The following is a 23,309-nucleotide window of genomic DNA, read 5'->3' on the forward strand; positions in this document are numbered from 1 at the left end:
AAACCAGGAGGCTTCCATGAGCCTAAAAATAAAAAGGACAGACAAATAGCCATGGAATTCTCTACTTCTTTTTTTTTTTTTTTTTTTTTTTTTTCTTTTTCTTTTTTGAGACAGTCTTGCTCTGTCACCCAGGCTGGAGGGCTGGAGTGCAATGGCACAATCTTGGCTCACTGCAACCTCCACCTCCCAGGTTCAAGGAATTCTCTTTCCTCAGCCTCCCAAGTGGCTGGGATTACAGGCACCCACCACCATGCCCGACTAATTTTTGTATTTTTATTAGAGACAGGGTTTCCCCATGTTGGCCAGGCTGGTTTCAAACTCCTGACCTAGGTGATCCGCCTGCCTCGGCCTCCCAAAGTGCTGGGATTACAGGCGTGAGCCACGGTGCCCAGCCTTCTCCTTGTCCCTCTTAACCTAACACAACTGCTGTGCAGGAATGAGAGTGGAGAGGTGAGAACCACCCCTTGGGCATAATGAGGTGGGCACCCGGGCCACACAGTAGGAAGGCGACAGGCCATATATTAAAAACGGCTTTTTTTCTTGTTAAAAATGCAGGAAAACAAATCAAGAGAAGAGAACAAAGCACACGAGTGTGCTACTGCTTCCCCCAGAAACCGTCCTGGTCTCTTCTGAGTCCCAGCGGGGTCATGTCATAAATAAGTTGTGTCATTCCTCTAACCAAGAAGGAATTTGTGGTCTCCATTTTATTTTTCAGGAGATAACGCAAAGCTTAAGTGGAAGTAAGGGCTGTTAAGGTGTCCCACAGTGGAGCAGGGAAGATTCTTCACTGTGGACCCACCGTGGGATGTCATCATTCCTGACCCTGAGTCGGTTCCCCTCCGAGTCTCACCCAGCAACAAGCAGCCCTCCAGCCTTCAGAGGCACTGAATGAACATCGCTGCTGGGGATGCTTTTATGCTTATGTTCTTTTTCCCTCCTAATTTAAAGAGGATCTAAAAATGAAGTGTCTGGGAACCAATACACACAGCAATGAGAACTGAGATGTCAGGGTTTGCTCCAGACACAAACACAGAAGTAAAATACCTGATTGTGCAACCTGCTAACCCAGGCATTTGTGTGCTATTAGTACCCCAAAATGCAGCCCTGCCCGCTGGACTAAACTCCCACGCTCTTCACTCAGATCAGCAGGGAGAGGCCTCTTCTAGTCCCCAGGGTCCACACAATGCCCATACCCGTCCCTGTCCCCGGGGCACCTTGTCGGGCTGGGTGGGGCAGGCACACACAATCTCCGCATCTTCGGCCGAGAAGTAGTCATTCTTCAGCAAGTTGTCCACCAGACACTGAGTGTTGCGGATGTGAGTGACCAGAAGTTCCCGATTGCTTTTCAGTAATTGAATGTGGGGGTGAGACTCTGATGGGATTATTTCCATCTCACTGTGGCCCTGCTCTTCCATAGTTAAAGTAGCAAGCGGCTACTTTTCCCAAATTCATCTTCAGCTGCGTGTGTCCTCTCAGCAGAAGGGCAATCAGGATTCAGGCCCCGCCCTCCAGGGCCCCTGCTACTCTGCGCAGCCCCTGAAGAGATCAATGACATCATCAGCAAAGCAAAAGCTACAGAAAGAGCCCACCCCACCTCCCACTGGTCGTGGGGTTTCTCTACCTAGAGCAGGAAGGAGCCATGCTTAAGACCTTTATCTGGCCAGGCAAGTTGGCTCATGACTGTAATCCCAGCGCTTTGGGAGGCTGAGATGGGTAGATAGCTTGAAGTAAGGCCAGTAGTTTGAGACCAGCCTGTGCAACATAGTGAGACCTCCATCTCTACAAAAATAAAAAAAATTAGCCAGGCATGGTGGCGCACCTGTAGTCCTAGCTATTGGGGAGGCTAAGGCAGGAGAATCACATGAGCACAAGAGTTCAAGGCTGCAGTGAGCGATCATCACACCACTGCACTCCAGCCTGGGTGACAGAGCAAGGCCCTGTCTCTAAAAAAACTTTTATCTTAGATGCATTAAAGAAAAAAAATCATAATTTAATTATTTGCACTTGAGGGTTACATCTCTAGGGGAGGTGACCAGAGATAGCCAACTCTTTTTTATTTTTAAATCAAAACTTCTTTATTATTACTATAAAGCAAAAGTGTGCTTTGATCCTAGGCTGGGATAGAGATGGAAAGGTGTTTATTTTACATAATAAGGTTAACAGGGCTTGGAGGTTTCTGCATTCCCCAAGCAGGGAACAGGCCCAGAACTGAGAAAGAAAGACCTGTGGGGTTTGGTGGGAGGCGGTCTCAGCACAAAATAGCCTGAGAAGAGAGACAGCAGCATGAAGTCTCCTGTGGTAGCCAGAGCCAAGGAACCTGGGGACAGTGATGTCTCAGTCACTGTTGCCCATTTTGGGTTGTGCTATAACCTCTTCCCCCGTGTCCTTGACCTTCAGCAAAGTCTGTTATACACAAGCACCCTGGGAAAGGAGGGAAAAGCAATGGCCCATGTGGCATGAAGTGGGACAGAGGGAGGGCAGAGGTGCAGGAGGAAGAGGGAGAGCTGGCACAGAGTTCCCGGGATTAGATTCCCAAGAGAGGTATCTCTCTGGAAACCCTTGAAAACCTGGTGCAAGTGCTGAGTTTCTTGTCTGGGTAGGAACAGGGACCCAAGCTATTTTATTTGGGCATTAAAAAACATTTGGGTTCTTCTGAGTTATCCCAAAATTGCACTCACTACCTTCCTTGTAACAATAACAGCAAAAAATAATAATTAAAAAAAAAAATCCCACAGAAGATCCTTCAGCCTCTTCTTGTCCAGGAATACTTGCGTGTGTAAAATGATCTTGGAAGTGGAAAGGCCTGGAATTGGCCACTTTGTCGTTTGTCTAGGCAGGAAAACCCATGCATTTCAGAGAGAGAGTGAAAAAAAAAAGGGTTTTTTGTAGTTCAAAAAAAAGCTCATAGATCTTTTAACACTATCCACATCATTAATATGTTTCACAAGCCACATCTGTTAACATTCAGGTCCAGTGGTTCTCAATTTTTTTCCCACCAAGTGGCACATGAGTCTCCTGCTCTTTGACATGCTTCTATGTTTTCTTTTTTTAACCTATCAAATGCCAGACCCCACACAATAGCTTTCTTTTTAGAACCCAAATGATAGAGCAGGAAAGAGTACAATTTAAAATTATCAGCAACAGAAGGGCAAGAGATCCTCACCAAAAAAATTTAAAGGGATGAAAATATTAGTTATTGTTCCAATAAAAGTTATTAAATGCTAATCCAGCCTTTTTTTTTTTTTTTTTTTTTTTTTTGACAGAGTCCCACTGTGTGGCTCAGGCTGGAGTGCAGTGGCACAATCTCGGCTCACTGCAACATCTGCCTCCTGAGCTCAAGCAATTCTCCTGCATCAGCCACCCGAGTAGCTAGAACTACAGGCGGGCGCTACCATGCCCAGCTAATTTTTGTATTTTTAGTAAAGACAGGGTTTCACCATGTTGGCCAAGCTGGTCTTGAACTTCTGACCTCAAGTGATCTGCCCACCTCGGCCTCCCAAAGTGCTTGGATTACAGGTGTGAGCCACCACGCCCGGCTATTTTCCATGGCAGTCAATTCTATGACCCACTTTAGGATCCTCAGCTTTAGAAAATCAGTTCATTTAAAGCATACCAGCTGACAATATTAAATTTAAATTAGCAGTTAATAATACCTTTTTAAGTTTCTGGCATCATTCTTTGAAGTTAGAATATTTTAAAACAACATTGTTTAAATCTTCAATTTCCAATTTCTTTCTGGAATCTGCAAAACCAAAGAAAGACTTAAAAAAATTATTGTGGCACATGGTGAATGAATGAATAAAATTGGCAAGAGAATAATTTTAAATCTAGTACTCCCAGGTATCAGACTACTCTCTGTACCTTCTTTTAGGACAGGGTTTTCTAAATGTTCAACATCCCCACCATAGTCACTTTTTTGTTGTTCTTGCCATAATTGAGTCACAACTGTACTTTATTTGCTTAACTTTTTGCTTTCAATTGAGTTTTGAAAACTCTAATAATTTTAAAGGAATGTTATGTCACCATTAGAAAAAAAATATCCTTTGCAATACATAGAAAGTAACACAAAAATTAATTCACCCAGAAATACCACAATGTTACTGTATTCCAGCTAGTCCTGCTGCCTGGAAAGGCTCCAGGGTTGGGGCCTGTTTTCTCTCGGAAGCATTTGAGAGATGTTAAAGACACAGTAGCACAGAATTGAGACTTTCTCTTTAAGATCATCACAAGGCTGAGAGAAAACGAAAGAAGTCACTTCTCACTTTGTGATTCAGCATTTTGCAATGCCATGCTCCATTCTTTAGAAAGCTGGGAAGGGGTGTTGCACAACTTCCTTCATCCCTCCTTTCCCAACCTTTGCCTGCCTACCACGAGGGGCCCATTTTACTCACTGCTTCTGTCTCTTCCAAGCCTGCGATTCCCATAAAAACAGTGACTTGTCTTCCCAGACGTTTTCTGTAATCACCGCCACAGACATCTCCATCTCTTGCCATCAAAGGCAGAAACCGAAGGAAAGTCTCCTGACTTACAATCACCTAAATAAAGCAATATATTATATGACTGCCATCTGGCAAGGAGGCTGCTTTATAATGTCCAGAGCCCTGGCTGAAGATTTAATCAGGTGTGCAGAGTTAGCTCAATTCAGCAAGAACTTAACAAGGTATGGATGTTGGAGGGGAAAGCAGAGAAACTGAACTCTGCCTTGGTAAACAGAATCTAAGGGTAGACCAAAACCATACCATGGGAGACTGGAGATCAATTCAAAGTACATGGGCACTTATTACCAGAAACGCCAGACAGCCAGAGATCTGCTGGCCCTGGGGGCGATCCTTTCCTTTCTTTACTTGGTAAAGGGTGGGTCCAGTTGATGAAGAGGGTCTGGTCCTCTCTTCCAGGCAAAGAGAGGATGGAGATTGGGCTGGGGCCAGGTATCTGGGAGCTGGGTCTGCTCTCCTGGGTGGGGCTTTCCAGGGCCAGTGGTGCAGACCAATGGGGACTGAAGCTGGAGATCCTGGTAAGGCAGCTCCAGGGATACCCAAAGGAAAAAACCAAGCTAATGGAGGCAGCCAGAAAACAGGACACACCGCAGAACAAAAGATGGATCACCAAGTGGAAAAATGAAGCAGAGGAGATCGGAGGAGGGTGAGTCCACCACCAAAAGCCATCTCCTGAGGCAAAGGCAGGTGGGGGTAGAGCCTGTGGGCAGTGAGGGAGCCCCGAAGGGAGCTGGGGGTTGCACAGGCATTTCCTCCCAACCCCTCTTCTTTCTAGCTTTCTGCCCTCAGAGAGGGTTAGTTTCCAGGGTAAGGGAATCCCAGGGGCAATTCACCACTCCGGGCTCCTCACAGAAACCAGTGCCCAAGTCCCCTCCTGCAACGTGATCTTCCAAACTAAAGAAAAGGTCTGCAGAGCCTCCAGGAGAAGATTCAGGGAAGCTGCTCTGGTGAAAAGGAAGCAGGGATTGCAGGATGGCGGCTCTTCAAAGGGAAAAAGGAGACCACAGAGCAGCTCTGTTGAATTGAAATATGACACAGCTTTCCTAGTAATTTAAAATTTTCTAGTAGCCACACTAATAAAAGTAAAAATGGACAGGTGAAATTAATTTCAATGATATATTTTAATTCTAATACACTCAAAATATTTCAGTATGTCATCCATATAAAATTTATTATTATTATTATTTTTTGAGATGAAGTCTCACTCACTCTGTCGCCCAGGCTGGAGTGCAGTGGCGCAATCTCGGCTCACTGCAGCCTCCGCCTCCCAGGTTCAAGCAATTCTCCTGCCTCAGCCTCCCAGGTTCAAGCAATTCTCCTGCCTCAGCCTCCTAAGTAGCTGGGATTACAGGTGCACATCCCCATGCCTGGCTAATTTTTGTATTTTTAGTAGAGACAGGGTTTCATCATATTGCCCAGGCTGGTCTTGAACTCCTGGCCTCAAGTGATCCTCCCACCTCAGCCTCCCAAAGTGCTGGGATTACAGGTGTGAGCCACTGCACCCAGCCCATCAACAAAAAATTTATTAATGAGATAGTTTACATTCTTTTTCTTCATACTAAGGCTTGGAAACCTGGCATGTGTTTTAATCACACATCTCAGTTTGGATCAACCACATTTCCAGTGCTCAAGAGCCACATGCGGCCAGGGGCTACTCAAGTGGACAGTGCCACTCCAGGGCAATCACTAAAAGCTAGGGTGGTGAGACATCAGAGTTCCTGCCTGCTGCCCTTCCATTTGAAATACTGATGCCAGGAATGATCTTTTTTGTTGTTGTTGTTGTTGAGACGGAGTCTCGCTCTGTCACCCAGGCGGGAGTGCAGTGGCACGATCTTGGCCCACTGCAAGCTCCGCCTCCCGGGTTCACGCCATTCTCCTGCCTCAGCCTCCCAAGTAGCTGGGACTACAGGCACCCGCCACCATGCCCAGCTAATTTTTTGTATTTTTAGTAGGGACGCGGTTTCACCATGTTAGCCAGGATGGTCTTGATCTCCTGACCTCGTGATTCTTAATTGGCTTTTCAGATCAGTTTCATCGGCAACTCAGTGAGACAGAGGTTAAAGACGTGAGGTCACTGAAAATTCTGCAAACTCAGGAAGAAAATACATACTGGACCTACTGGTTTATACTCAATGTAAAATTCCCTTCACTGCTGCATACAATTTTGCAGCTTTGCATCCTTGCAAAGATAGAGAGTAAGATACAAAAATGCTGTTGATGTTTGGTGAGTCAGGACTCTCCTATACCACTGGTGGAAATGTAAATCTGTGGAAGTCTCTGGAAAGTCCTTTGACACAGTATGTGTCAACAGACTCTGAAAACTTTCTATTTAGTTAACTTCCCCTTCTAGAAACCCGCCTTTTGAAAAGAATCAGGGGTTCTGATGGGTGTTTTTTTTTTGCTGTTTTTCTTTTTAAACAAGGGACTTCCAGTCCTGGCTATAACAGAATAACTTGTAGCTCACACAGAGGACAACTGCTGGTGAATGGATTGACAAAGTATAGCATATTCATACAGTAGAACACAATTCAACAATAAATGCCAATGAAACAAGAATACATCATGAATGAGTGTCACAGATACTACACTGAGTGAGAGAAGCCAGACTCAAAAGAGTACTTAGGGCTGGGTGCAGTGGCTCACGCTTGTAATCCTAGCACTTTGGGAGGCCAAGGCAGGTGGATCACTTGAGGCCAGGAGTTCGAGACCAGCCTGGCCAACATTGTGAAACCCTGTCTCCACGAAAAATACAAAAATTAGCAGGGCATCGTGGCGCACACCTGTAATCCCAGCTACTAGGGAGGCTGAGGCAGGAGAATTGGTTGAATCCGGGAGGCGGAGGTTGCAGCGAGCCAAGATCGTGCCATTGCACTCCAGCCTGGGTGACAGAGTGAGACTCCATCTCAAAAAAAAAAAAAAGATTTCATGCATATGATTCTGAAAATCTGATCTAGAAATCAGATCAATGGTTTCCTGAGGCAGGGGCAGATGGGAGTGGGGGAGAAATTGACTGCAAAGAGGAATAAGGAAAATTTCTGGGGAGATAGAAATGTTCTGTGTCTTGATTGCATGCTTGCTCTCTCCCTTGTATACAGTCACATATGTGTGTGTATGTATCTATATGAATATACATATAGATACATACGACTTTTCAAAAGTCAGCAACCCATATGCTTGAAATCTGTGAATGTTATTGTATGAAATTACACTTCCATGAAATTGATTTTCTTTTAAGGAAAGGCAAAATAAAGTTTTTCCAGACAAAAACTGAGACTTTGTTGCTACCGTATCTGCACTAAAATGAACACTAAATAGACTTTTTCAGGTAGAAAAAAAATGATCCCAAGACAAAAACAAAAATGATGAGCAACAGGAAGTGTTCATAAGCTGGGAAACAGAAACGGGTACTAACCGAACTATATTATATTAATATCTCGTGAGGTCACCAGGACCCCCCAGGAAATGATTGACCTAGAAAGGAGTCTCACCTCCTGGAGAGCAACCAGGACTCTGTCCCTGAATCATGGGGCGGCCCCAGAGAAACCACAGATACACACACACTCAGTGTCACTTTCACCGCAGGCTTCTTTCTTTCCTTGCACTGTCCCAGGGGACCCTGAGCGGAGATGTGCATTTCTTATAACTGAGATGCTAAGATTAAAAAAAAAAACATTTTATAAAGATGTTCTCCACATGTTCCTTTCTATGTTTTAATAACTTTTTCTGTAAGTATAAAACAATACCTGCTCACTGTAGAAAACTTGGGAAATGCAAAAAAAAAATTTAGAGGAATAAATTAAGTTCCCTATTATCCACATGCAATAACCACTATTCTCATTTTGGAGCACTTCCTTTCAGCTTTTCTCTGCATGCATTTGCGCCCACACTGACTTTTTGCATGTTTGGCATCACACCATGTTTTTGTTGTACTCTTACCATTATCTCGTGTTTCTTTGTAACTGCTAAGGCCCTCTTTGGAGCTGCAGAAGCTGGCTTCTGGGTGACTTGGCTTCTAGAAAGCAGAATGCTTTGCTTTCCCTGGTTTTTCTCTTATAAAGAAGGGTAAGAACTCACCTGCCACTCTGCTGCTTTAAAGCTCTGCATCTGAGAAATTCCACGTGCCAAAGGGAGGCTCAAAGATAATGGCAAATGGTCTCCCTTTCCTCGGCCCAGCCATGCCTGCCTGAACTGCTACAGCAAACCTGGACACCTTGCCCAGCAGCCTCTGCCAGCTGCGAGGCACATGACAGTGCTCTACCATCAGCATGACCCATGGGATAGCTGCGAGGGGGTGGGCAGGGGCAGAGAGTGGTGGGACAACTCCATGAGGTTGCAGCTGTTCATTCCTTCTATAGAGATCCACTGAGCACTTCCTCATGTCTGGCCCTGCAACGTGCAAGGGCCCCAGCAGGGCCTAGTCTGATAATAGCTAACACCAAGTGTTTTACTAGGGCATCAGCATGGATGTTAAGGCTTTATACACATGGTGAGAGGCAGGACAACATAAGGGTGAAATCTGTGGTGTCTGGGATCTCTAGAGACAGCAGTGTTCAAATTCTGACTCATGAGCAAATTAGAGGGAAGTTCCTGCTAAATGGACCATGTTTGCTGGTGATTTTAGGCTGTGGGGAACAGGGGCACTCTCAGTTTATGTCTGTTCATGGGACTTTATTATAAGATCACTGATTATAAGGATCATCACTTGTTAGCAAGTTAGCCAGCCTTTCTGTGCCGTGATTGCCTCAAGGTAAGAGTTCCACCTCAAAATGTTGCTGTAAGGATTAAGTGAGTTAATATGCACAAAATGCCTAGGCCAGGGCTGGCACTCAGTAATGAGCGAATCATTTACTAGTTTCTATTATCTCAATCCTTGCAACGACCCTAGGTGGCAGGGATCATTGTTACCACCAATTTCCACATGAGGAAACTGAGGCACACAGAGGTCAAGTAGCTCCCCGCCCTCACAGAGTTTACAACTGGGCAGGACAGACAGACACAGAACAAGGAATCACAAGTATGGTGAATGTGTGGAAGAAGAAATGAGCAGAGAGAGACAGGGGGGTGCCGTGGCTCTCAAGGGCTTCCTTGGGCTCCAGCCAGCATGATCACAGACGTGTCTGCTCCACTGCAGCCCTCTGTAATGGCAGGTGACAGGGAGACCCAGTTAGAGCTCCTCTCTCAGGGAGTTTGAATTTGAGACATTTAGAGAGATGCTGAGTCCCAAAAACCCACAGGAGGTGTGGGTTTGGCTGCCCACAGCTGAGGCCACCAGCCACAGCTTCCCTTATTTTGTGTATCTTTATAATAAACCCCCATGAACATAGAGAGCCTCAGTGTGCCCCTGTTGTCTGCAGCCTAAAAAACACTAGCAAACATGATCCATTTAGCAGGAGCTTCCTGCTGTGCAGAATCACCCAGCAGAGGTTTCCCTGCTCCATTGTGACTATGAGCGCCTTCCTCCCAGCATGAGCAGACAAGACTGGACTCCATCCCAACTGATGGGGCCAGATCGAGAACAGAAACCTCAAGAAAGTCATTTCCCATCATCCACACTGGCCTCATGATTTCACTTTCTTCAGGCACCCAATTGTTGGGAATCATTATTCGCTCTTTTTTTTTTTCATGTTTATATTTCAAAATAAATAACACAGCTTTCCACAAATTGGTGTTGCAACAGTAGCAGCTAAGATTCCTAACAGATCTAAGCCCTGTTATAAAACATTCTTTAGCAATGTAGCAGATGCTATCTTAGAGTTACAACCCAGCGTTTTTCAACAGTGAGCTCTGTGTAGTCAGGCCATTCTGTAAGTTTTTCTACTGTGATACTTGCTATATAGTTTGGAAACAAATACAAGCATAAGCAAAACCAAGGCCAGCTTTGCTGGCACCCAGGTCATATGGAACCTGGCCCAGTGCCATGCCATCTGCCTCTGCTCCTGTCCTGACCCTCCCTCCTCAAGCTCTGACCACTTCTTGAAGTGAGTTCCCAAACAGCTCTGCTCTCTGCAACCTTGGCGGCCACAGGAAAAGGCCAGTGATTTTGTGAACACAGAAAGGATTGGCTTCTAGGATATAACTTTATGGGTCACAGGAGAGTTTTCAAAGACTTTCCCACCCCTTCCTTGAAAACCAACACAGTGGTAGAAGTATTCAGTTCATCAAACAGTTCAGGTTCTTCTCCTAGACACCTGGTAGGATTACACTTCCCTACCCCTTTGAAGTTACAGGCTTTAACTCATGAAACATGAGCAGAAGCGGAATGTGTTGCTTTGGGTAGGAGGCTTTTAGCCATCACTGCATAATTTATCAATGTGCAATTTTTTTTTTTTTGCTTCTGGCACTATGATTAGCACAAGATGGGGGCAGCTGCATCAGCTCAGGCCCACAAATAACCACAATGAGTAGCTCTTGCCAACTCACAAAGGACATAAGATATGAGGAAGAAACCAACCTTGATTGTTTGATAGCCAGGCATGGTGGTGCACGCCTACTGTCCTAATGACTCAGGAGGCCGAGGCAGGAGGATCACTTGAGCCCAGGAGTTCAGAGTTCGAGGCTACAGTGAGCTATGATCACACCACTGTACTCCAGCCTGGGTGACAAGTGAGACCCCTGTTTCTTAAAAAATAAACAAAACAAAAAACCTTCGTCGTCTGAGCCCGCTACATTAAAGGACCCCTCTTAGCACAGAAAAGTCACTACAACCTTTTTCAGATACTATAACTATTTATGAAATTAAGATTTAAGATAAAATATAACACCATTCCCTGTCTACCTCAGACTCAGCAGTAATCTATACAGGGAGATACTACTTTACTAGGAAGAAAAATAGGCAGGACATGCACCTGCTTTATTTGTCCTTAGGTTACATCATTCACCTTCTCCCAACTTGTATTGGGTCCTGCCACCTCACTCCACCCCTCACTTGGCTCCACAGAACCACATCCATCATTTCTGTTAGAAATACTGGGTTGGTATCCTTAAAAGCCAAGCCGACCAGTGATGAAAAAGAACACGGTGGAGCTACATGTACTGACATAGAAAGAGCCTTAAGACATCCTGTCACTTGAAAAATGTAAGTTGCAGAAAGAAATATAGAGTATAATAACATTTATATGGCTTGCCCACATCCCCTGCCCTCCAAATACACAAAGCACTCCACGTTTTCTATAGGCATACGTCCGTGAATGTAAATGCAAAGAAAACCACCTGTGAGAAGACACACGGTGTGAGAATAAAAATTACTTCTGGAAAGGGAGAGGACACCAGGAGTAGGGTAGTACTTTTATTCGTAATGTTTTATTTTTTTATAAGAAGGCTATACACTTGCATGATTAAAATATTTTAGGGCCTTTTCCTCATTAGGGCATCTCAGGACATCTTGAGGCAGGCCAGCACAACATTCTCAGCGACTGCCTTGTTTTGAGGAACTATGACTTTCAACTCAAAGGGCCCACCTGCCCTAGAGAGAAAATGCTTGGTCTTCATTAAACTAAACGATGGTTCATTAAGACCAAACAAACTCAGATGAGATGTTAAGACTTTCTGTGCACCTGTAAATCAATAAAAAGCTCTTCCTGTTTTGTGAAAGTATCACAATAAATCTGATGGAATTGTGGGTGGGAACAGTTTTTTTGTTGTTGTTGTTATTTTTGTTTGTTTCTTTGTTTTGAGACAGAGTTTCACTCTTGTCACCCAGGCTGGAGTGCAATGGCACGATCTCGGCTCACTGCAACCTCCGCCTCATGGGTTCAAGTGATTCTCCTGCCTCAGCCTCCTGAGTAGCTGGGATTACAGGCACCTGCCACCACACCCGGCTAATTTTTGTATTTTTAGTAGAGACGGGGTTTCACCACGTTGGCCAGGCTGGTCTTGAACTCCTGACCTCAGGTGATCCACCTGCCTCGACCTCCCAAAGTGCTAGTATTACAGGAGTGAGCCACCATGCCCGGCCTATATTTTGTTTTAAATTTAGTAGAAGGCCATCAACTTAGGGTATTACCATTAAGCCTAGTTAGAAATAAGGAATATAAAGTGAAAAATAATCAGTCCCCACAAAAATAGTACAGAGCAAAAGTCAACAATACTGGCTTTCAAGTGGATTTTTAAAATCCCAGAGCCACAAGAAATACCATATTGAAGAAATGCTCAATGGTTGCCAAACGTTTCATTTCCTTTGTCTTGTATTTCCTCTTTTTTTCATATAACACATACCTCTGAACACTTTAAAACATTAGCAGCTCAACTGCCTTCTGGAACATTCTGACACCGAGTGATGTTTTAATTTTGATTTCTCAGCAGCAAATGGATGATGTCAAAGGGGCCTCACATTTTCCTAACCAGTATCAGCTCCCCAACCCAAATGGTTATTATTACCAAGGAAACTAGTTCAGATTCTTTTTCCCTTTCTGTTAAAAACACATCCTATCACCCAAGTTTAACCAGAAAATGCCATCTCTGGTAAAGTCACAACCTGCCATACACAACATGGGCTTCTCAGACATTCTGCCCACCACCATCCTGGACAATAGGAATAGATAACTGATATTCATTTATTGAATGAACTAAGTTAAAGCCATCATTCCCTGCCTACCTCATGTAGGTACCTGCCTACCTCAGAGGTGATATAACCCAGATTGCAAATGTCAATTAGAGTGGGCTCCACCAACCCCCAACATAACTGGCACACATATACCCATGAATGGGGACCACATCTGAATTCTCCTTTAGGAAATGACTTCTCTTGAATATGATTCATTTTGGTGAATTTAATCCACAGGCTCCACAGTTTTACAAGTAAAGAAGATAATTATACTCTAGTTGTTGACATGAACTGCTTGGATGTTCAGGGTTGTGGTGATGACGTGAACAACAGACTTCTTCACTCTGCAAGTTACCCAACAGCAAGCTGGGTGGATGAAGCCATGCCAACAGCATCTGGCAGGAGCCAGCACCAAGCACATTTTACACAGTTTCGACAGAGCTGCACGGAGAACACATATGCTTGGTCAGCTCAGATGGGGTCCTGCTTTTCCTGCTGCATGATCCACAACAATCTGTGTTCTGTTGTTGTCTGTTTGTTTTTCTTGCTTGGTTTACAATTTCTTAAGGAACTTAACCTGGAAAACAAGCCCGGTCATGTGGGCCTCTGCCATGCCAGAACACTATAGACAGCCGACTCTGGAGAAAATTTAGCAGATGGATGAAGCTACAATTATTATTGGAAGCTTTTTAACTCCATTGACACTCACTGACTTTAAGTATCTGAAAGCACTTAATCCCTCAGAATTTGAAAGCAGATGGAAGTCAGTCCCTCCCGGAATCACCTTTCTCTCTCCCGGCTTCCTTCCCCTCCCTTCTCCCTCTTCCCTCCCTCTAGCTCCCTCTGTCTCTCACACAAAGTACCTTATAGTGTGAGCTCCAGACACACAGACACTGCCATCCTGCCTACAAAGAAAGGAATGCAGACACAGCCAACGTCAGCATTCGGGGTGGGACCACAGTGGAATGCATACATCCTTTCACAGCTGCCAAGGCCTTCTGGGAAGTCCAGTGCCTGCCCCCACATCTCTCAGAGCCAAACATCTTCTTCTGGTCAGGAAACCCTGTTCAGAGTGCACAGAGAGCCAGCTCCTCCCCTCTCTGCTGAAATCCTGGGCTCCTGAGGTCAAACAGAATGTTGTCCAAGCCACCTATTTTAGAGATGGGAAAACAGAGGCCCTGGGCAGGGCCCTGGACTTGTCCGGATCAATCAAAACTAGCATCCAAGTCTCCTGGCTGCGAGACAGTTGCTTCTTTTGTCTACTTCTGGCCAGAGTAGCCTCCTCAGTAGCCAAACATTTCCTCCATCCCCCCAGCGGGGATGTCACCTGTCAGAATGGGAAAAGGGTAGGGTGCCCACCTTACTCTGTTTCTCCCCTAAGCCTATCTCTCCCTGCTGGGAAGGCCCATGGTATTCTATCCCTGCCTCTCTCAGAGGGCGTGCAACTTTGTGTCCTAAGTTGATTATTTTCCTTTCACATTGGTTGGTAGTGGCAGTGAAGGACACAGACTCTAAAGGCAGGCTATCTGGTTCCAATCACCAGCTATGTGACTTGGACAAATAATGCTCTCTTCTGTGCTTCTGTTTTCTTCTCTGTAAGTACAGATAATAACTGCACCTACTCCATGTAGGGATCTCTGTGAGCATGCAGTGAGTTAATACACGTACATACGGTATTTAGAACAGCACTGGTCACATAGTAAGCACCGGCCGTGACCTACAAGAGGGCAGCCTAGGCCAGCATTTCCATCTGTCATCTTCAAGGCCAGCACTGATGACAAGGGAGGGCGACCATCTGGTGAGTCACCGTATCTCCAGCACATAGAGGGTGCTCGATAGGAACCGTCGAATGAATGAATCTGGCCCGGTGCACTGCGTATAGCAGGTGCTTCATCATGTCCACTGATACGTGGATTTCCATAATTCACAGGCTCACTTAGGGAATGTCACTTACCAAGTTTATTGGTGAATAAATTCAACTTTCCATCACCAATAGTTTCTGTTGCTCTAAGGCATTTATCTTCGCTGCTGTCTTTAAAAGGTTAACCAGAGCCCAGCTGTCAATGTCAAAAGCATTGCCTGTGCGACCACTTGGTACTTAATCACCTACTGCTTGACATTTTCTTGGTTTTATCCAGGCTTTGAAAAACAAAGTTCCCAAAACACTGCACTTGATATTCATCTCTGAGGGGCCAGTGAATAAAAATATCTTAATGAAGAAAGCCAGCAGAAAACAACAGAGCCTTGAAGTGGAAACCGGTTTCCTGGAACTCCACTCTGCGAGAGGGCTGAAGTGTTTATGCAGAGGAAAGTGCCACAGAAGTGGCCGATCTGGAAGCTGGAGGACATATGGATATGGCATTTAGGACTGACACAGAAAGTGTCTGGGGCTTATCAAATGAAAAGCACTCCACAAGAACAAAATATATTAGTCACCACCAAAGTGGGAGTTGAAACCGGGCCCGCAGCAAATAAACACTCTGCTGATCGCTGGCCAAAATGCTTAGCTGAAGACTTTTATTAACCCCATTGAACATGTATACAGAGTCAGCAAGCATCTAGGACACAAACCCGTCACAGAGCTAAGTGGGAGAGTACCCAGGGATTTATGTGTGGTGACCCTGAGTGGCATTAAGAGGTTGAGAAGATGATAGAGCCATAACCCCTAAAGCATCTGCCCCAGACACTGCACCCCCTGGGCCAGGACTGCTCTCTTCCCTCACTAAGTAAGGTCCCATGTTAAGCAGAAGGCCCGCCCAACCAGCCGAGATACACCCGGCCTGCAACACATCTGGCACTGCAACCTCATGACCGCTTCACAGCAAGGAAGGAGAAACAGGGTCAGTGCAGATGCCTGGAAGCAGCCAGCATGCGGTGCTAAGGATGTGGGTCCCACACAGTGGAGGCTTTTCCTGTGACCTGAAAACTCCCAATAAAGAATTTTGTTTTTACCAAACCCTGGGCCTCCCAAGTGCACACAAATGATGAATTCAGATTTTCAAAGGTGAACAGAGCTGGGAAGGCACCCCCTTTGGGATTTCTGGGCAACAGCTAGGAGGAGCAGAACAGACTAGCGTGAAAAACTGACAGCCCTTCCCATAGCCAGGGGGCCCTGACATTTGGTGCCTGCAGATTCTGACCCCCTGACCTGTACATGCCCAACCTCCCTCCACTCTGCGGGGTCTTTTGTTCCTGTTTCTAAAGAGCCAGGAAGGACTGGACTCCACCCTAGTCCATCCACTGAAGCTCCTGATGAAGGATGCCGGGTGCCTAGGAGGCCCACATGCATTTACACTCATCTGTCCCAGAAAACTACAGAGCATGTGCCGTGGGCTGGGCAGGCCTGGTTCCAAATCCTGCCTCTGCCTTCTTTCACTTTGTTTTGAGCCTCAGTTCCCTCATCTGGAGATTGAAAACTAGACACTCCAGAATTGTTTCACACACTAAGACAAGGTTTATATAGCTTAAGAAGTAGAGATTGTTCATTATCTGAATAAACAGAAGTGACTAATGATCTTTTTCTTGTATATTATGAATGACAGGAAAAAGTCAGGAGGGGAAATTCCTCCAAAGCTTCCCTCTGCACTTTAGAATAAAATCCCAAATCCTTACCCAGCCCAGGAGGCCCTACTTGGCCTGAGTGTGTCTCATTATTTAGCTCTGTACCCTCCTGGGCTTGGGCCTTACCACACCAGCCACTCAACACACCCACATCCTTCCCATTCACCTCTGGGTCTTTGAACCCACTGTTCTCTGCATCCAGCATGATTTCACTCTTTTTTTCATCCCAAGTCCTAGTTGAAAAGGCTCATTCCTTGAGAGGCGTCCCCAGACTCTCCTAATTCTAGTTCTGCTCTGATCTTCTGTCTCATGACATGCTGTTGTTTTCACTTAAAGCACTTTCCACAAGTTACAATTATGTATTTACCTGTGTGCTTACTGCCCTAACCTCCTACTTATGGACTGATGTTTATGTCCCTCCAAAGTTCACATGGTGAGGGAGAACCCCCGATTTGATGGTGTTTACAGATAGGGCTGTTGGGAGGTGAATAGGTTTAAATGAGGTCGTGGGGGTGGAGCCCCAATGATGGGATTAGTGCCCTTACAGCAAGAGACATGAGAAACCTCTTTCACAAATCAGGAAGAGGGTCCTCACCAAACTCCCATGCTGGCAACCAGGTCTCACACTTCCAGCCTGCAGAAGTGTGAGAGATAAATGTTTGTTGCTTAAGCCCCCCAGTCTACGATAGTTTTAGCAACCCAAGCTGACTAAGACATCCTCTCCACCCGGCAGCCTACAAATTCCATATGGCCAGAGGCAGGGTCTGTTTCATTCATTGCTGTAATCCAAGTACTTAGTAGACTCCTGGCACCAGCAAGATTTTCTGATAATATTTGTTGAATTAACATGTTGCAGAATTGAAGCCCCAAAGTGCCAGAAGGAACCAAGAGCTATAAATAGCTTTCTAACAGCCTTCCACACCAGGGTGGGGGGCCAGCAGAGCACTTCACACACACAGAAAGCCAGAAAAACAATTACTACCTCATTATCAGGAATGCTAAAGCAGCCACACCTCACTCAACTGAGAATTTGCCTTTCTGGGCCCCCAAATTCCACTGACCCAGACCTCAGGGAAGATTGCCAGAACTCAAGAAGAGGCCAAAGCCACTGGGGTAAAGGAGAGGGAGGATGAGTAAGGAATGGCAAAAAAGGTGGTGTACTTAGAACAGACCACTGCACCTTTGATGTACTATTATTTTCAATACTGTTGCTGTCCACCTGAGTCTCAACCTGGGATCTCCTAGGCCTGGTTTCTGTCTTCCAAACACCCCCCACATCTGTCTGGGTGAAGGCATGTTTTATTACACACAGGCTAACAATCTCAGTGCATCGAGATGACATTTATCTCAAAACTAACATTGCAACCCACTCTAATAATGTTAGTCAATATCAGTATCAGATTTTTTTTTCCAGTTGATATTAGATTAACCAGCCTAAGCAATGGATGAGGTTTAATGTTATCTGGAAGTGGCAGGAGGCGACAGGAGGAGTGAGCTGCCACTTTCACTTCCTAAGTAAGCTGCTCTTTGGAAGCAGGGGCTCTGTTTCCAGAAATATGGCCCTACACAGAGCATAAGCACATCTGACTGTTAATGGCAGGAGGTGGGCTTCAGGAGGTAGGTAGAATAAGCAGGGGTGGGGGTACTCACTGAGCAGCTGGGGCAGTGGTTAAGAACAGGGACTCTGCCTCAAGTCCTGGGATAGACTTTGGGCTAGTTATTTAATCTTGTTGAGCCTCAGTTGTCTCCTCTATAAAACAAGGGAAATGATAACCACTGCACAGGGTCGCTGGGAAGATAAAATGAGCTAAAAACAAACAACAAAAACCCTAAACTCTTAGACCAGTGTGGGACACAGGAAGTCTATGTAAATGCTATTCTTATTTAGGGTCTACGAGATCAGGCCTGTCATCATTTCATTTAATCAAATCAAGCCTCAAAGCAATCTTTCCAGATAGGTAGAGTTAGCCCATTTTACAGATTCAAAAGCCAAGGCTCAAGAAGATTAAAAACCTTATCTGAAGTCACACAACTAGGAGAAGGAAAGACCAGCCCTGGAACCAAAGTAATCATCATAATCTTTATCATCATAATCATGACTTACTAGAAGCTGGGTGACGTGCTAAGCACTTTACATAGATAAGCTCATCAAATACTGAAAACTGCCCAGCAAGGAAAGCATTATTGTAACTATTTTACAAAGGAGGACACAGAGTTGGAGTGGTTAAGTATGTTGGTGAAGGTCACACAGTTAGTTAAGGCAGTGATCCCCAACCTTTTTGGCACGAGGAACTGGTTTCATGGAAGACAATTTTTTCACAGACAGCGGCGAGTAGGGGCACAGGGGAGATCGTTTTAGGATGAAACTGTCTACCTCAGATCATCAGGCATTAGATTCTCATAAGGAATGTGCAGCCTAGATCCCTCGCGTGTGCGGTTCACCATAGGGTTCCCCTCGCATGAGAATCTCATGCCACCGCTGATCTGACAGGAGGCAGAGTTCAGGCAGTAATGCTTGCTCACTGCTGCTCACCTCCTGCTGTGCGGCCCACCTAAGAGGCCACCAATCTGATGCCACCGCTGATCTGACAGGAGGCAGAGTTCAGGCGGTAATGCTTGCTCACTGCTGCTCACCTCCTGCTGTGCGGCCCACCTAAGAGGCCACCAATCTGATGCCACCGCTGATCTGACAGGAGGCAGAGTTCAGGCGGTAATGCTTGCTCACTGCTGCTCACCTCCTGCTGTGCGGCCCACCTAAGAGGCCACCAATCTGATGCCACCGCTGATCTGACAGGAGGCAGAGTTCAGGCGGTAATGCTTGCTCACTGCTGCTCACCTCCTGCTGTGCGGCCCACCTAAGAGGCCACCGACTGGTATTGGTCCATGGCCTAGGGATTTGGGACCCCTGAAGTAAGGAATAAAATAGGAATTGGATCCTGGTTCTAACTCCAAAACCCATTGTTTCTTCCATTTCAGCCCTGCATGTCTGGTATACTTTATAGACCCAACATCTCTATTTGAAATCATCAACATGCCTGTTTTCATATTAAGTATGAAACACTAGCTTTGTTAAATGGAGTCCAGGAATGACCCACTCACTGAAGGGGCCTGTGTTGTAAGGAGTTAGGATATCCCCTGCCAAAAAAGCCTAGCTTTCCCCTAGTTCCTTCCAAGAAGGTTTGGTTTTGAGGTCATAGGCAGCAATCTGGGCATGTGTTACAAGAAGCAGGGTAAGTTCTTACTCATTAGACTTTTAATCTTTTGGGAATTAGAAAACGAATACTCTCCCAAGTAAATCATCATCTGCTCTCAGCTCTGCTACCATGTAAGGCGTTTCCTTAGCAATATGTGACTGCCAGGCCCAGTTGCATGTGGCTCTGAAAATATCTACCAAGTGACTACATTCTCCCAATTCTGACCCTAACCTGTATGGTGGCAATGACAGAACAGAAGGCCAAGGGACATCAACTTTCTGAAACAAATGTAATCAAGGTGAATGTTCATGTTTTATTAAAATCTTAATCTGCCAAAACCTGGCACTAATCTGGTGCTCACTTTGAAATTATCTGGGCCCTTACTACAGTGCTCTATAATTTAGAGGAAAAGGACGCTTCAGTAAAACAAATTCTAAAGTGGCAGTTTACTGGAGAGTAACTTTTAATTTCCATGCAGTATAATACAAAATTGCCTTGTTGGCTCTAAGGACCTGCATCCCTCATCAGGGAACTCTGCCCCATTAGAGGACCAAGGTAAGATCCCTTCAGAGTGGCATCATCCCCGGTTGGCTCAATGGCTCCAGAGACAGGGAGGATGGCGAAGAGAAGGGCCGGTGGCATGCCTGCCTTAGCCAACTCTGCACAGGAATCTCTGCCCACAGTTTGGTCTGTGGCAGTTCCAGATAAAACACATGTTTAAATAAGAGTTCAAGCCAGGAAGTCTTGCTTGAATGAACTTTCTAGCGTGGGTAAAAAATGTCAGCTAACTGACATGCCAGTGACTACTCACCTCTCACCACAAGAGTCAGGTTTAGAAACAACACTTGCCCTCAACGAGTATTTGATGCGCTAAAGAGTTTTTCCAGAAACCAGGTCAGACCTTTTGGATAAATCAAAGGAGGCCCCTTGTGTGACATGCAACTGACTGTCCCTAGAAGATAAAAGAAAACGGGACTTCTGAAAACTTGCAAAATACCTAGAGCCTCTGCATGACAAAAATTCAGGATAAGTACACATTTTAGCTTTTCTAATTTCTTCTTGCCTAAAAAAAATCCCCCCAATAATAAGAATGATAGAAGAAACTAGTAACTTAAACCTTAAATCCTACGTTCATATCTTAGATTTTGAACAAATATTGAATCCTTTTCTTTGAATAAGAGATAAGACTTTGATAGTCTTGTGTAAGCAAATATCGGTGATCACACATACACTAGAAAAACACTTGATCTTTAGGCCTATATTACTTACTGTTTCTATTTCTGATGTCTAATCTAAACAGCACTGCTGTTAGGATCAAAGTGACCATCCATGATGCACAGAGCATGTACCAGGGTAAAGTTCCAGCTGGGACGCAGGCATCAGCAATTGTAGAATTTGGGTTCTCCCTTCCTCAGATCCCTGACTGTCCTTGGTCATTCAAGAAAGATTCACTGTCCCTAGGCCAAGAGTCAGGAGCAAAACAGGAACACCAAGGGTATGGTCTGAGGATGTTGTCAGCAGGGAGCAACGTGTGTGTGTGTGCACATACACTAATTCTGAGACACTGTGCACAGCCCAGCTTTCTGGGAAAGCCATTTAAAAGATATATATGTGGCAACAGAGAGGAGGAAGTCTCAAGATTAAGAACAGCTTTTGAGTGTGTGTGTGTCAAAATATTCATTCCTATCACATGCAGTAAAACTGTATTCCAGAGCCATTAATACTCCCTGGGGGACTGAGGGGATTTGCAGCCTAAGATTTCAGACTTAAAGCCCGCTAAGGCCCTGAGCGGGGCAGCAGGGCAGGAGAAGGAATGGAGCGTTGAAGGGAACATTTTATAGACAAACATTCTCCCTCATAGTGGCTGTACTAAGTAAACAATTAACGGGCACAAACTGCCACTCCAGTGTCTAATAACTACCTCTGCCAGAGCACCTGCCAGCGCCACCACCTTCCAGGTGTGTGATGCACATTATCTCGCTGAACTATGCTAGCCTCAGGAGAGAGTTGCTCTTTATTTTACAGGTGGGAAAACAGGGGCTTGGAGAGGTCAAGGAACTTGCCCAAAGTCACAGCATAGAAGTGACAGAATCCGAGTTTTGACCCAGATTTGATGGGTTCCAAAGCGTGAACTTATTTCTCCACTCCACAAAAATAAAACCTACTCTTCTTACAATATTTGAAAGAGCCCTCTTCTACCACTCTGCTGTTTGTTTTAAACACAGCTTGCTTATCTGTCTGGCATATTCGGTAGAAGTCTGTACTTTGTCAATGCCTGGTTTGCCTGGATTTCAGCTACCTGGCCCCTGGCATCTACGCCTGGGTGAGAACAGGGAATCCACTCCTCTCTAAGATGCATCGTGGAGTTACTCTTTTACTCTTCCCTGAAAGTGATAGTTCAATCTTCAACAGGGGCTTTGAGGGAGAACAAACTCGACCCTTTGGCAAGCACGACTTCTGGCTTCACCGTTTTTTTGTTTTTTTGTTTTGTTTTGTTTTTGACGGAGTTTCGCTCTTGTTGCCCAGGCTGGAGCGCAACAGGGCGATCTCGGCTCACTGCAACCTCTGCCTCCCGGGTTCAAGCAATTCTCCTGCTTCAGCCTCCCGAGTAGCTGGGATTACAGGCATGCGCCCCCACGCCCGGTTAATTTTTTTTTTTTTTTAAGTAGAGACGGTTTCACCATGTTGGGCCAGGCTGGTCTCGAACTCTCGACCTCAGGTGATCCGCCTGCCTTGGCCTCCCAAAGTGCTGGGATTACAGGCGTGAGCCACCGCGCCCGGCCCTGGCTTCACCCTTAAAGCTGAAAGGCCAGAAGTCATCAAGGCCATGGGTTTACTAGCTTCCCCAGACTTAATTTCAAACACCAACAACCGAAATGTTTCCTAGAATGCAGAGCTAATGAGACATCAACTTCTGTCATTTCCTATGTTTTTCACAATGTGCCAAAACAACTGCGCACATTGGAGGCGTTTTTGAATGTGATATTCAGGCGACCTTGCCAGGCATTGTCTCATTTCCTTACTTTGTGGAGCATGAAACCCAAGGGAAGTTCTCACCCTCTCTCCAGGACCAAGCAGGACACTGGGAGCTGCTGTCCCGTCTGCAGGCGGGACTCCATGGAGGCCCCTGTCTGCCCTTCCAGCCTTTGCCACAAACCCTCGAACGCTGGCTGCACACTGGAATCACTTGGGGAGCTTTTAAAAGATACGGAGGCCTGGGTCTGACTCCGTGAGATTCTGATGGAATTGATCTAGGGTGCAGCCTGGATATCTGGATTTTAAAAGCTCCCCAGGTGGTTCTAAGCTGCTGGCACGATTGAGAACCCCTGCGTTCGACCACAGTGGGATAAACGATTCCGCTGACTGTGAAGTTCATCCCTCTCAACTTTCGCTACATGCTTCAAACTCGCGGGTTTCTCCGCTTGGTTCCACCCAGAGCTCCTCCAAAGCCGCGCTGCGTTCCGCCCGCACGCAGATCCCGCCTCCCTGCGCCTCCTCACTCGCAGCGCCCAGGAC

At 45.7% G+C, this 23,309-nt stretch overlaps 1 protein-coding gene across 50 annotated transcripts in view; it reads right to left on the reverse strand.

Annotated features, from left to right (window-relative positions):
• NOD1 (nucleotide binding oligomerization domain containing 1) overlaps positions 1 to 23,309 on the reverse strand; it is a 66,754-nt gene that overhangs the window by 43,167 nt on the left and 278 nt on the right. For 28 of the 50 annotated variants that reach the window (XR_010158388.1, XR_010158394.1, XR_010158378.1 and 25 more), the window contains exons 2-4: positions 4,392 to 4,535; positions 3,654 to 3,742; positions 1,194 to 1,536 (exon numbers count right to left, since the gene is read on the reverse strand). Coding sequence is in view for 16 of the 50 variants with exons in the window: in XM_016958671.4 (XP_016814160.1) it covers positions 1,194 to 1,415 (222 nt within the window). In the remaining 34 variants the exon portion in view is untranslated. Of the gene's footprint in view, positions 1 to 1,193; positions 1,537 to 3,653; positions 3,743 to 4,391; positions 4,536 to 20,604; positions 20,746 to 23,309 lie in introns of all 50 variants that reach the window. The other 22 variants (XR_010158401.1, XR_010158381.1, XR_010158377.1 and 19 more) reach the window with 3 other exon arrangements.

The sequence above is a fragment of the Pan troglodytes genome, chromosome 6, assembly GCF_028858775.2.
Source record: "Pan troglodytes isolate AG18354 chromosome 6, NHGRI_mPanTro3-v2.0_pri, whole genome shotgun sequence".
NCBI lineage: Eukaryota > Metazoa > Chordata > Mammalia > Primates > Hominidae > Pan > Pan troglodytes.